We start from the raw sequence: 13,860 nt of genomic DNA on the forward strand, positions 1-13,860 counted from the left end.
GCACACAGGCAGGAGAGATGTCTGGCCTTGGGGGCAGGGGTCACGGTCTTCCAGGTCCGGGAACAGGATCTGCCTGTGTTTGCCAAGGGGGTGTGCTCGCGGGTCTGCAAACAGGCCGTGCATTTCCATGGAGCCTGCACACCGCATGCAAATGCCTCTCCCGCCTTCCCCTCTGTTTGCTTAGGGAGCCCAGGGCCCACCAGCTGCTGCCTGGGGGCGGGGGGGACGGTACGGACAGGCGGGATTCAGCTGGACGGCCACGGGCCTCTCCTGTCATCCACCCATGTGCTGTGCCCTTGGGGACCCAGGGGACCCAGGTTGCAGAGCCGGGCCTGCCCCGTCCTGGGTGTGGCCTCAGGCACGCCCCCAGCTCAGGGCTGGCTTTGGAGAGGGGGTCCCAGCCCCTCACCCCACGGCCCTCCCGGCATGGCACTCGTGGCTGCTGCCCTGCCTGGCGAAGCCCCTGGACCACGCCCTCCTCCCAGCTGAAGCCAGGCCCGGTCCCTGCGCCCCTTCCAGGGAGCGCTCGAACTCGGAGAGCCGGTCCCAGCGGAGCCGCAGGGGCAGCCTGGGGGATGTGTGGGTGGAGGCAGGGGGACAAGGACTTATTCTGGGTCCAGTGTTCAGTTTTTACTCTCTGCAGTGCTTTATGGGTTGACGTTTTTAAAGGTTCCATGACTTTCACAGTTTTAAAAAAGTTGAAGGAAGGAAGGAAGGAAGGAGGCAGGCTGTGGTATAACTGGCACAGGCATCGGACTGGGTCCTAAGCACTAGGAAGAGCCTGGGCCCAGGATTTGCTACCCCAGCTTTATTTGACTACAGCTTTTTATATCCGTTTATGTAACATCCAGATACACATTTGGTGGAAATTCCAATAAAAAGCTCCCAACGACTGTGGCTGAACAAAAAGATTTTTCTCAGCCGCAGGAAGTGGGGCGGTGGTGGCCCCTGGGTGGGTCTGGCGGCTCTGGGAAGTCAGGGCCAGAGCCTTTGCCTCATGGTTGCAAGATGGTTGCAGCAGGTCCAGCCGCTGAATGAATCCACATTTGAGGCGCCACGCCAGCGGCACCTGCCCTTTTCCCAGGAAAGCAGTCGTCACTGGCAAAGCGCGGAGTCTCAGGCTGCCCCTGGGCACGACGCAGCCTGGGACGGGGACAGGCCTGCAGGGTTGGTTGGGGACAGATGGACACTCCTTGGGCCGGGCACGTTGTCGGTCTGGACAAAACTGCTGGTGCGAGTGGCCCCTGGCAGGTCCCTGCCAGCGGGAGACCCCTCTGCCTTTCCCTTCTCTGACCACAGTGTGTTTCGGGGTCGTTCTGTGCGGGTTGCAGGGGTGCGGCGCAGCGGCTGCCCCTCTTCCTCACGATGGCTTGTCCTGCTCGTGGCCTTGAGGGGGGCCCCCAGCGGCACAGTGCCCCCGGCTGGCTGCTCTTCCCTCCTCCCGCCAGCCCCCCGCAGACCCGCGTCCCGGACGCAGCCCCGGCCGCCCTGTGCTCATGCGCTCTCGGCCCAGGTGCTGGGGGCCGGGCTCAGGCCCCCCCGTCCCCTCCCCCTTCCCGTCTGAGGATCCTTGGGAGTGCTCTCTCTTAAAAAAAAAAAAAAAGGCCTTTAAAAGAAATCTTTTTATTTTAAAGAGAGGAGAAGGAAGGGGAGAGAGAGAAAGGGAGAGAAAGATCGATCGGTCGCCTCTCGCACACGCCCCGACCAGGGGCCTGGCCCACAACCCAGGCCTGGGCCCCGACCGCGGTCAGACCAGGGGCCTCCTGGCTCTCGGGCCGGGGCCGATGGCCCACGCCGCCCTCGCCCACTTCTGCCCGCACCCCGGTCTCCTCTTCTCCGGTTCGGGCAACTCTGCCCGCCTGCCGTGGGGCCCTTGTCGGCTCTGGACCCTGGAACGCCTGTGGGTGCGCTGCGGGCTGCGGAAGGTGCGCTCCCTTCCACAGGAGTTTTCTTTCATGCCAGGGACCCACGAAACCTCGTCTCACGGCCGCGGTCCTGGGGTTGGGAAGCGCTTCTGCCCCCCGGGCTCACACCCAGGCCCCCGTGTCTCCTATGGACTCTCGGGCCTGCTTCTCACACTGAGCGAGGCCTCTGGGACGGCTCGGCCCCCAGGGCGGCCAGCCAGGCCCCGCTCCCGCTCCGGCCCAGCCCAGCCCAGCCCGCCGGTGGGCTGCCCTTTGGGGGTCTGCGGTGGTCAGAATCCGGCACATCACCTCGCCTGACATTTTTTCAAAGCTGACTGACCTCTTTCAAAGGTTCAAGGTTCAGTGCAGACCTTTCTTCTTCCACATACATTTTAAGGTGAAATGAGTTTCTCAAACAGCCAGAGGGAGCTTGGGCCGGGACTGGGCCGGCCGGACCTAGCACAGCCTGCGGCCTTCTGCAGCTGCGGGACCCCAGTCACAGGGCCCACGCTGGGTCTCCCGCCCCGAGGCCCCGCCTGCCCGCCCTTCCACCCCTCCCTGCGAGGGTGCACAGACGGGCGGCCGCACCCCCGTCCCCCCCGGCCTCCCTAGCCTCCCCGTCTCTTTGCTGAAAGGTGCTGGGTTTTCCCTGGTGCTCCGTAACTAATTTCTGTCCTGCTAGTGGTTACTCTAAGCGTCTCTTTCCCCACAAACTCGACCGCCCCCTTTTCTGCACCCAGGGGAACTTGGACAACCTTCACCGTCACCCCTTGGGCCCCAGGCTGAGCGCACAGGGACCTTGTTTGGCCCCTTGTTCTGTCTGGCCACAGGTGCCGCCAGCGGCCCGTCCGGGCACCTTGCAGGCGGGGAGGGTTGCTGGCTGTGGAGCTTCCCTCCGCTGCTTCCACTCGTCTCCCCTCCGTGGTCCTCGATGCGGATTCCCCCCCCCCCCCCATGCTGTCTTCAGTGCCGGCACTCAAGTCCTGGCACCTGGAACCGTCTCTCCCGACCCCGGAGAGACACGGATGGCGTCTGGCTGAGGACGGAGTGCCAGTGCCGGGCGGCACCCTGGGGCCAGGCCCCACCCACCCCTCCTCTCCTTTCCCGGCGTGCCCCTCAGTGGGTGCCCATGGTCTGGTCGCACGGTTTATTTGTGCAGAGGTTGAAGTCGAGGCTTGGGCACGGCCTTCAGCCCAGGGCCGCACTGTCTCAGGGTCCTGGGCAGTGCCAGCCGGGAGGGCGCCGGGTCGGTCGGAAGGGCCGCCCGCCCTCGGGATACGCGGCTGCCGAGCCCCTGGGACGTGCCGAGCGCAACCGAGAAACTGCGTGTTTGACTCCACTTTATTGTCACCGAGTGAAACGTGGACGGGGCCGGCCACGGCGGGCAGCACGCGGCCCCCACACTGCACAGGGTGGCCCTGCGGTGTGGGGGCAGGCGGGCCCGCGAGGACGGCGGAGGGCGACAAGGTCCATGGAGACAGCAGCCAGGCCCCGGGCCGTGGAGGCCGAGGTTATAAAACGAGGGTGGACACAGCGGTGGGGGCGCAGCGGGAGGCGGTGCTGCCGCCGTCAGAGGTCGACTCTTCGCAGAAAGTCTCTGAGGAGCCTCGGGTGGGCTCCCCTTCCGTCAGTGGCAACGCGACCTCAGGGGCGCGGGGGCGGCCGGGGACGGGGCCTGCCCGCCGCGCGGAGGGTCCTGGCGTGGAGGGCTGAGCCCCCCTACCCGCTGCTTTGCTTTTAGTGTGAGTCACCTGCAAACACGGGCGCTGGCGGGCCTAGGAGACCAGAGAGCTGTGGGCTGTCGGGCTCCAGGTGCCGGACGGACCCCGAGGGGGCTCCCTGCGCCCACGGGGCCCGGGCCACCTCCCTCCGCCAACACAGAGCAACGGACCCGAGTGGTGCCAGCAACAGCAGCGCCTCTCGGTGGTGAGCGGCGGTACACACGGCAGGGATCACTCAGCGCCTTTTTATTGCCATTGGGTTGTGACGGTCGGTCGGTGTGGTGGTGGTGGTTCCGGGAGCAGCGGGCGGGCTGGAAACCGTGGCCGGGAGGTTCTGCTGGCGAGGGAGCAGGCCGGGGCGCGCGGGGTCAGAACCTGACAAAGGTGGCGTCGATCTGCCGCACGCTGGGCAGCGCCAGCATCACCTTCCGCCGGTACTGCGGGTCCCTCTGCAGCGGGTTCCGCTCCAGGTACACCGTCTCCAGGCTCCTGGCGCCCTTCAGCTCGTCCAGGTCGCCCCAGCTCTCCAGGAGATTGTCGTTCATCTGGGGGAGCACACGCAAGCACCCCGACCACGTGCGCACACCGGACAGACCCAGGCACACGCAGGCACACACGGGTGCACGTTAGAAAAGCGTCCTCACCACACGGCAGCCCCGTGCCCCCCACCTGGGTGTGCCAGCGTGTCACACACCGGCCGCCTGTGCCATCCACAGAAGTCCCTGCTGCCCGGGGAGCCGAAGGCTGCGCCTGGCCGTTTCAGTGTGAGTGGCAGGGGATGCCTTACGTGTATTCACAAGCGTCTGCCACCCCTCCCCCGGGACCTCGAGGTCCAGTGGTGGCTCTGCAGGGGCCTCTCTAGGGTAAGGACGCCACCCACAGCGGCCTGCGTCCTCAGGTGTGTGCAGGGCGGCACCGCCCGCCTCCAGGCTGCTGTGACCACGAGTCAGACGGCACAGCCGCCTGCTCGCTGCTCGGGGGGCTCTGCCCATGCTGGTGGGCTGTCCGGGGGCCCGAGAGACTGCGTTTCTGTGTCCCAGGCCCAGGGGCTGCCCTGCCTCCAGCCGTCACCCACCTGCCTGCCTCCCGGGGAGCTGGGGTACTCGGGTGGCCCCTGTGTCCCATGCGCTGTCCCTCGGCCGGGCACACACAGGGGCCCACACCTCAGGAACCTGACCTCAGTGACCGCCCCACCTCTGCCCAGCACAGGTCCGTCTCTGTGGTTGGTTTTTCTGCGTGCTTCCCTGGCCCCCCCAGAGCCGCATCCCCCCAGTTCGGCCCACCCTTGGGGGGGATGCCCTCTGGCGCAGCCCCCCGCCCCCCACCACCTCACCATCCGTCTCTGGCCTCGCTGGCGCACTCTGGTGCCCTGTCAGACACGACCCAGGGTCTAGAGCTGTCGATAAGGGTCAGGGGACATGTCCACCGTGGGCCACCCGTGCTGTCGGGACACTTGGACAGGGTGCCGGCAGGGCCCACAGCCTGGCCAGGCGAGGCAGAGCCGTCCCTTCGACTCCGCACGTGTCTGGGACCAGAGCCGCCGCAGCGAGGACGGCGCCCGCTCACCGAGCCGCAGGGCGGGGCCGACGGGCGGCCACCCTGGGACGCCTGCCCGAGGAGCCCCGGGAGCCCCACAGGGAGCCCTGAGGACGACTCGGCGTGGGCACGTGGCCCGCTGGGGGTCTCCAGACCGCCGACAGCTGCCTCTCTCCCGACAGACTCCCTAAGACACACCTGTAGCCACCAGGTGCCTGAGAACACCCACCGGTCCCCTGCCTGCTCACAGGTCTGCCCGGGCACAGGCCCAAGCTCTGGGCCACGGGCACCGCCGCCACCCGGCTGGGGCTGGTCTGCCCCCGGGTGCAGGGGCCGGAGACGTGTGTTTTCAGTAAGGTCCCGATGACGCCCCCCCACCGGCCCCCACCCCCTGCACACCCACCTCAGCCTGCACCCCACCACCCCGTCCGCCCAGCACTCCACCCACCCACCCCAGTGGGGTCTCCACTCACCCAGAATTCCTGCAGCTCTGTTAGATGGCTGATGTTCTCAATCTTTTTGATTCTGTTTGCTGCGATGTCCAACATTGTGAGTTTGTTCTAAAATAAGGAAATAAAGTTTGTCCCGCATTACCTCGGGTCAGCGGTCCCGGGGCAGCCACGGTCTGGGCTCGGAGCCGCGGGCCCGCGCCCCCACTGCCCCCACAGCCCCCACGGCCCCCACAGAACAGGGCCGTGCGGCAGGGGCCCCGGCTCGCAGCCCCGTGTCCCCGCGTCGCTGGGGTCTCATGCTGGTCTGTCGGACCCGATCCCTGGGCCCCCCAGAGGCCCGTCCACAGGGACCCAGGGACGGCAGCCCTGGCGTGGCGGTGACTCTCCTGCAGTGACCCCCCGGGACGCGTGTGACACTCAGACTCGGACGAGGTGCCCGGGCCCGTCCAGGGCCGGAGCTTGCGCAGACATGGGCGGGGGTGGTGGGCGGCGGCCAGGAGGGGGGAGAACGCACAGCTGACGGGAGAGGGTGGGGTGGCGAGGGGCCCGAGCCCGGCACACGCGGCTGGGGACACACCAGCTCCGGGGGCCAGCGCAGCACTGTGGCGCTTTGACACGGGCCCTGCTGCCCCGGCTCAGTGGACTGAGTGCCCCCCTGCGAACCAAAGGTCGCCGGTTCAGTCCCCAGTCAGGGCACACGCCTGGGCTGCAGGCCAGGTTAGCCCCGGCTGGCTGTGTGCAAGAGGCAACTGGTCGGTGCATCTCTCGCACATCGACGTTGCCCTCCTTTTCTCCCGCCCTTCCCCTTGCCCTAAAAACCAGTAACTAAAGCAGGCCCTGCTGAGGTCTAGCCCAACCCATCAGCGCAGCCCCCCCCCCAACCAGGGCGGCCACTCGGGGGGTCGGCCCACAGCCCGGGCTGCGTGCTGCCGTGCCTCTGCCTTTGCTGCGCCTGCGCCGGCTGAAGGGCAGCTGAAATCCCCGCCCCGTCCCCCCAACCCACGCCAGCAGCCAGCAGCTGCACCGACCCGGAAGGGCTCTGGCCCTCGTGTCCGACTCCTGGTGCGCGCGGCCACCCAGCCCACGAGCCCCGGCCACCCCAGCCCCGGCCCCTCTGGGGGCCACAGTGAGCGGGGGGTGGGGGGGTGGGTCTGCATGCCCTCGGCGCCCACGCTGGCTTCACTCGTGCCCTTAGCCCGGTGCGTGCCTGCAGCGCTCAGTCGGTGCCACAGCCGACAGGGGCTCGAGCGTGGCCTGTGGGCGGCCCTTGGGCGCAGGGCAGGGCTCTCCAGCCCTCGGCCTGCACTGGGGGGTCCTCCGAGCAGGTGCAGACACCCAGGAGACCTGAGTCTGACCTCTGGTGTGGGCGCAGGGGGTCAGCAGCAGGTAGGGGCTCTGGCTGCCAGGGCCCCCCTGAAACTCCGATGAAGCACAGGAACTCGGTGGGGTCCTCAGCCCCTTTTCTGGGGAGCTGGGCAGTGTTCCGAAAGCTCAGCTGTGCCCAGCACAGAGGGACGTAGGCAGAGCAGGCCCCAGAGGCCCCGACCTCCACCAGGGAGCCCCAGTGCAGGGGGCAGGGGAGCACGAGGTGTGGGGGGGCCGGGGTTCGCCGTTAGGGGAGAAGGTGCTGATGGCCTCACTTGCCCCCACAGAAGTGGAGGCTGGGCAGGTGAGGGCTCACACTCAGCACAGGTGAGTGTCCGGCCTCCGGCTGACCAGGCCCCGAAGGCAGTCACGTGGTCAGGGCAGGCGCGAGGCCTTAATGACCGCCGGAGCCACAGCTGCGTGTTTCTGCTCCGTTCCCAAGGCCTGGGGTCTCAGCACCGGGGGTGGGGGTGAGGCGCGCCGCTCCCCTCGGGCGTGGGCCGCGCTGCCCAGGCCTCCCGGGAGCGCAGCCTGCCCACGGCCCCACGCACGGCCCCCGCAGGACCGGGCCCACTACAGGCGGAGGGACCCCCCCACCGGCAAGGCCCAGCCTCCCAGGACTGTGTGTGCATGCGGGGACGCGACAGTCAGGACGTGGCCTCCCCTGACAGCACTCGCGGTGATGGGCCCGGGCGCTGCGGCGAAGGCCAGAGGAGCCCTTCCTGACTGGGGCCCCGCGGCGGCGGCGGCAGCGACCCGTCAGGCCGCAGGGAGGCGAGCAGGGCAGAGGGCGGCCGGGAGCCCAGAGCGAGGACAGCGCCTCCTCCGCCCGAGAGCCGCCCCGGGGAGAGCCGCCCCGGGGAGAGCCGCTCCCGCTGAGAGCAGCCCGGAGGGCCAGGGCCGCTGCCCACCCCCAAGGCCGCCCGGGGCTGAGCGGGATTGGTCCTGGGGTGGAGGGGGCGTGGCCTGGCCCCAGTGGGGGCGGGTGGGGGGGAGAAGCAGGAGGAAGGGGGCGCGCGGGGGCTGCCAGACCAGGTGAGCTGCTGGTCCCCGTGGCCTCCGCAGTGTGTGGGGTGCGGGGGCGCACACACGCTGGGGGGGGGGTGGTTAAAACCCCGGTGAACACGCCTGCGGCGCTGCCCCGGGGCCGTGCAGGGAGCGCCGCCCCGGCGAGGGCCCGATGCCTGTGCGAGGTGACTCCGGCCGGCGGGAGGCACCGGCTGGTGCCGGCTCAGGGCACTTTCCTGCCTCCCTCCCCGGGGCGGAGGTGGGGGGGCAGTCTCTGCAGGGCCGGGCGGTCCCTGCGAGAGACCCCCGAGGCGCGTCTGCTGGAGACCAGCCCCGAGACGGAGCGGGCACACAGCCATCCGCCGGGCCCGGGGCTGTGCCCATCCGCCTGCCAGGACAGACAAGAGGGTGTCTTACGTTGTTCTCCAGGCCCTCGATGACCTCGATGCCGTTGTGGCTGAGGTACAGCTCCCGCAGGTTCACCAGGCTCTGCAGGCCCTCGATCTTGGTCAGCCGGTTGCTCTGGGGGGAGAGCGGCAGCCGTCAGGTTGGGGGGGGCACAAGGGGAACCAGCGTTGGGGACAGGGTCCCCTCGTTGGCATTCCACTCGAAAGGGGCCAGACCGAGGCTTCCAGGGAGAGGGAGGGCGAGGCCAGCGCTTGCAGCCTGCTGCCCCGGGCTGCAGTGCGCGCACCAGGGCCCGAGGGTTTTCCGCAGAAGAACTGAGTGTTTTCAGGTGCACCTGTGTCCTCGGGGAGGGTCGCCTCAGGTACCTCAGGGGTTCAAGCAGCAGAACCACCGGGCACTTCGCAGCAGGCGCTCGTGTCTTTCAGGGCGCGTGTGGCTCAACTGAAGGGACAGCCGCCCCCGCCCGCCTCCAGGTCTGGTCCCACCCGCCCTGGCTCCCAACAAGGGAGGTCCCGCGAGCCTGGCGACTTCCGGTGCTGCCCGATTCCCCAGGGCAGGGCTGCACTCCGCAGGACGGTGGACGCAGAAGGACTCACAGACGCACTGGCAGCGTCTGGAACCAACCCCTCCTCCCGGGGTGCGCCCTGGCCGACCCGCCAGCTGGGCCTCCCATCGGGACACGGCGGGGGGGAGGGGGGGGGGCAGTCTGACGCGGGCACGGGCAGGGACTCAGGCTGGCCACGGGCCCAGCAGGAGAGAGTGGGGCGGCTGAGAAGCGGGCCCTGCTATGGGGGGGGCCCTGCTGAGGGGGAAGGAGGGGGAGGGGCAGGGCAGTGGGGCGCACAGGGCAGTGGGGCGCACGAAGCTGGACGAACCTGCATGCTGAGGACTCTCAGGTTGGAGAGCGCGTCCAGGTTCTGCAGTTTAGTGATCTTGTTTTTCCCCAGGAACAGGCTCTCCAGACTAGTCAACGTGTCGATGTTCTCGATGGCCTGCGGGAAAGACAGAGCATCAGACGGCTCGGTGTGGCCACCCAGCTCACGCAGGGGAGGGGACAGCGCACTCTGGACTTGGCCTTGGGGTGTCAGGCAAGTCACTGCCACTGCACGCTGAGGAGGGCCCGGGACTCTCACTGGAAGGCACGGAACGGAAACCACCGAGGACAGGCGCGGGCTCCGCGCGTCTGGGGCTCTGGGGACAAGCGGGAGACCCTCAGACTGGGTCTGGCGGTCCTCCCTGGTCTGCGTCAGCGCCAGCGCCAGCCTCTGTGAGGTCTGCCACAGTGCGTTCCCCAGAGCCTCCGTCGCCCCAGAAGCACCGCCCATGCAGGGTCCCCTACCCCTCCTTCCTTGTGCCCCCTCCGGTCCTGCGCCCTGCTGTGTGGGCACAGCAGGTGGTTTCACGGACGTGCACAACTCGGTCTCTTTCCTGCCTCTGTGTCCGCTGCGCTCTCAGAACCAGTTAACCGTGACCTTCTCGACAGACAGGACACAGCGCACGCAGGCGCGTGCTGACTCGGCAGGGCCCCAGCAGACGCCCGTGGTGCAGCCCGCCCGCCCAGCACAGCACGGCTGGGCCGGGGTGGGCGGTGTCTGGGAAGATGGATGTTCGAGGGGTGCCCGTAACCGCTACGCCTGCAGTGACCCGTGACGAGCCCCGCTTCTCTCGGTCACGCGCCCCAGAGACACCCGATCGAACACTACGCCTGGCTGCCCTCTGGCTCTCGGTGTGCGGCTCTGCTGTCTGGCCACGCCACCACTAACGGTGCCGGCAGGGCCCCGGCCAGAACCGCCTCTGTGCTCTGTGTGCTGCCCAGCTCTCGGGGGCCAAGCTGGACCGACCGCCGTCCACTGCAAACTCCCAAAGCCACATGGAGGCCAGTCAAAGGGGACTATGGGCTCTGGCTGGCAGTGGCCTCATCTCTGCCCTGCAGGGCCTCCCTCTTCTTCACTGGCTACCCCCCACCTCCAGCTGACGTCTGTCTGTCCGGGGGCGTTCCCAGAGCTCCTCCCTGAGCTCTTCCACACCTACCCGGATGCGGTTGGACCCCAGCTCCAGCATCTGCAGCTGCTGCAAGCTGCTGAGGTTCTCGATCTTACTGATCTTGTTGTTGACCAGGAAGAGTTTTTTCAGTTGTGTCAGCTTGTCGACGCCCTCGATGCTTCTCAGGAGGTTAAAGGAGATATCTAGAATCCTGGAAGGAGAAAAGCACACATTTTTTAACGAGCACAGGATGCACAGACCTGCACAGGGCCCCACCCGGCCCCCAGGACCACCCTGAGGGCAGGGACCAGCCAGCAGCCCCCGCCCACGGCCACCTCTCAGGTCGGGACTAGCTGGGCTGCTGTCACTTCTGGACCCGGTGGGGGGGGGGGGTTAGGACCCAGGGGCAGCAGTGGCCTCTCTAGGACTGCGGACTATGCCAGGGCACAGGCTGGTTCTGGGGGCCTGGACAGCTCCCCGGCCGTTCCTGGGTCTCGGGACTCACTCCAGCTCTGTCAGCGTGTCCAGATTCTCGATCTTCCTGATCTGGTTGTCGTAGAGGTCCAGCTCTCGCAGGCTCTGCAGCTCCTCCAGGTTCTCGATGCACTTGATCAGGTTTTGACGGAGACAGAGCGTCTGGGGGCGGGAAAGGACATGTGATGTGCGCAACGAGGGGGGTGGCCGTGGGAAGAGCCAGCTGTGTTAACGGGGCGCGGGGAAGCCTCGGTGGGGGGATGTGGTCTCCACTGTCCTGATGTTTCCAGAAAGGGGCCGACCCGGGGCGCTGGCAGACACCCGCAGGGAGGCTGCAGGCAGGCCCGCTGGCACGGAGCAGGCCTGCTCGCAGGGGGAGACCTCGGTCAGGTGGGCTGCCGTGTGCTGTTTCCCGGCAGAGGGAAGCCTTGGGCTCGGTTTTGGAAACCAAGCAGAACTCGGGCGGGGCTGGGCCTGCCCAGGTTGGTGTGTGCGCAGCTGCCGGTGGCCCGGAACGGAGGCTCCCCGCGCAGCAGCAGGGGTCTGAGCTGCCGCCTGCACCGCTCTGCACACCTGCCACGTCCACGCCACGGCCGCTCGACAGTGGCCGCTGACGGGGGCCAGCGGGGCTGCGACGGACTCGGGGCCGGGGCTCCCCCGTGCACGCGGTCTGGACCTGCCACTGGCGGGGGTGGGGGCGGGGGCTCTGGACTGTCCGTCGCCTCTCACCTTCACCTTCTTCAGGACCTCGAAGCCTTCGATCTTCCCGATGCGGCAGTGGTTCAGGTCGACGTCCTGAAATGAAGGGGGGTCGGGCCAGCTGCAGGGATGTGCCCGGGCCCTGCTTCCTTCCTAGAGCAGGAGCTACGGGGGGGGCCCTGCTGGGGGTGGAGGTGGGGGTGCGGGAGAACTAGCAAGCCAGCACCCCACGGGAGCCTGCAGAGACAGGTGACGTGATGTGAGGTGACCTCCGAGATGCCCATGGGTCTGGCCGTGACTCGCTGTCACTCTGTCTAGAGCTAACCCTCCGAATGAGGGGCGGGCGGGCCCTTCCTCTCACCGCCGGCCCCCCGAGCACAAACACTCCATGAGGAGGTGCACTGACCGCGGCCCTGTTGGTGCCCCCCAGGGGATCATGCAGGGGTGCCCTGCCCTGCCCGGCGGTCGCTGCAAGCCCTGCGTCGTGACTGCCTTTCGGATGGGGTCGTGGGGGCCCCACATTCGCAGTGGGATCGCTGGACCCGTGCGGTTTATGACTCAAAGGCGCTTCACTTGCCACAACGGCTAAACAGGGGAGTTCGATCACCGTTACGAGAAACAGCAAGAACCAAGGAACCTGACCCGGCCCAGGGAGGCTCAGACGGCCTCTTCTCAGGGATCACTTACTCATCGGCGCCTCCCCCAAAGACACCCTATGCAGCGTGGCCCGTCACCATGCCCCCTGGGGCGGGCAGAGCAGGTGGCATTACCTCGGCATCTCTGTCCAGTTGGATGGTTTCCATGTCCACGGGCAGCTCTTGTCCTGGAAAAGTGAGAGGGGAACAGAGAGCCCTTTCCGAGCCCCTGCGTGCATGAGGAGGCAGCCCGGCCCGGGGGCGGGGCGAGCTGGCATGCAGGCTGCCTGCCTCGGAGCGTGGGGCCCACCGACAGGCAGCGCCTGGAGGGTCTGGGTGCCACGGGGGGCCAACCAACACCCCACGCCAACAGGGTGGCTTTCCTGCCATTCTGAGTTCCCTGCGTTCAGCCACCAGCAAAGGTCTCCAAACTTCCATCTGCACGGCTGGGCGTCCCGAAAAAGGACATGACGGCAAAAAGAAGGGGGGAGGCCACCGGCCAACCACTCTGGTGACACCCAGAGCTGTATAGTCGGCAGCAGCCTGCACCCCAGTTTGTGGCAATAAATCAGGCCGTTTGACTGTGGACCACGGTGGGCAAATCAGATGTTCGAGGATGTGTCTCTTGTTGCTCTGGAGAGAGGCCCTACCAACAACGGTCTCTGCAAAGAGCAGAACAGAGCGGAGCACGGCTTGGCAGGCAGGCTCAGCCTGCTGAATAATTTAGCTGCACTTCTCGCCTGGGAGGCTGGGGGCTGGTTCCGGCGGAGCACCTCCGCCAGCAGGCCTGGCCTCGGACTCCTGCGGCGCCGGGCGCCTGAGAGGGCTGCAGGAGCCACTCCCGCCGCGGAGCCCACAGTGGGCAGCCCCTCCCTTCCTCCCACCCGCGTCTGCTGAAGCATTTATGTCTAAGGGGGTTAAACTCTTAACACAAGCAACAGTAATTCCTTGGTGTCACCAACTGTCTTAAGATTTCTCCTCCTGTGGAGTGAGTTCTGCTTGAATTAGGGTCCAAAGGTCATATATTGGGGCTGGATGGTCACAGAAACTTTTTGGTCTGCCTGGCCCACGGCACTTCTCTGGGCTGGAGCGCGGCCCTGCCCTCGGCCCCACGTCCTGTGAGCTGTCATCACCTCCTTGCCTGGCTCCCACGGCCGCCCCTTCCCTACACAAGGCTGTGTTTGCTTCTGCAGAGCAGTGGGCCAGCAGCCCGCATGCCGGTCAGCCCGGCCCCTGGACTGGAGGCCTCGGGGGCGCCCCTGGCGTAGGCCCTGCTGAGTCAGGAGGTGCTGGCCCCGCTAGAGCTGCGTCCACTTCCCGGTCTTGTAATTGCGCCTTTTCCATAACCGTCGACAGCTGCTAGGGTTTCAGAAAATGGCATTTACAGTTTATCCATAACTTTATGGGATATCACCAACCTAAGAATTAGATAAAAGAAGCTGGGCAAAGCCAAGAGAGACGCCCAAGCTACCTGCCCCTCCCCCAATAGCCTAAGTTCAACACCAGGACCCAGGAGGCTGCAGTGACACAGGCTTCGTGATGAAGGCTGGGCACCCGGCCATTCAGCGACCAAACCAAGACACTCTGGTGAGAGGGGCACCGTGGGCGACCACGCTGGGCCCACAGGCGGAAACGGGGGCTGTCCCGGGCTCCCCGAGATGTGTGGTCACGGGAC

General features: G+C 67.2%; 1 protein-coding gene across 3 annotated transcripts in view; it reads right to left on the minus strand.

The window, feature by feature from the left end:
• PPP1R7 (protein phosphatase 1 regulatory subunit 7) overlaps positions 1 to 13,860 on the minus strand; it is a 30,726-nt gene that overhangs the window by 11,075 nt on the left and 5,791 nt on the right. The window contains exons 3-10 of one of the 3 annotated variants that reach the window (XM_036022624.1): positions 12,321 to 12,373; positions 11,581 to 11,646; positions 10,883 to 11,013; positions 10,426 to 10,588; positions 9,270 to 9,386; positions 8,404 to 8,508; positions 5,635 to 5,721; positions 3,982 to 4,170 (exon numbers count right to left, since the gene is read on the minus strand). In XM_036022624.1, coding sequence (XP_035878517.1) covers positions 3,994 to 4,170; positions 5,635 to 5,721; positions 8,404 to 8,508; positions 9,270 to 9,386; positions 10,426 to 10,588; positions 10,883 to 11,013; positions 11,581 to 11,646; positions 12,321 to 12,373 — 899 coding nt within the window. In that variant the 3' untranslated portion in view covers positions 3,982 to 3,993. Of the gene's footprint in view, positions 1 to 3,214; positions 4,171 to 5,634; positions 5,722 to 8,403; positions 8,509 to 9,269; positions 9,387 to 10,425; positions 10,589 to 10,882; positions 11,014 to 11,580; positions 11,647 to 12,320; positions 12,374 to 13,860 lie in introns of those variants that run through there. The other 2 variants (XM_036022626.1, XM_028509619.2) reach the window with 2 other exon arrangements.

Source organism: Phyllostomus discolor, chromosome 4, assembly GCF_004126475.2.
Source record: "Phyllostomus discolor isolate MPI-MPIP mPhyDis1 chromosome 4, mPhyDis1.pri.v3, whole genome shotgun sequence".
Lineage (NCBI taxonomy): Eukaryota > Metazoa > Chordata > Mammalia > Chiroptera > Phyllostomidae > Phyllostomus > Phyllostomus discolor.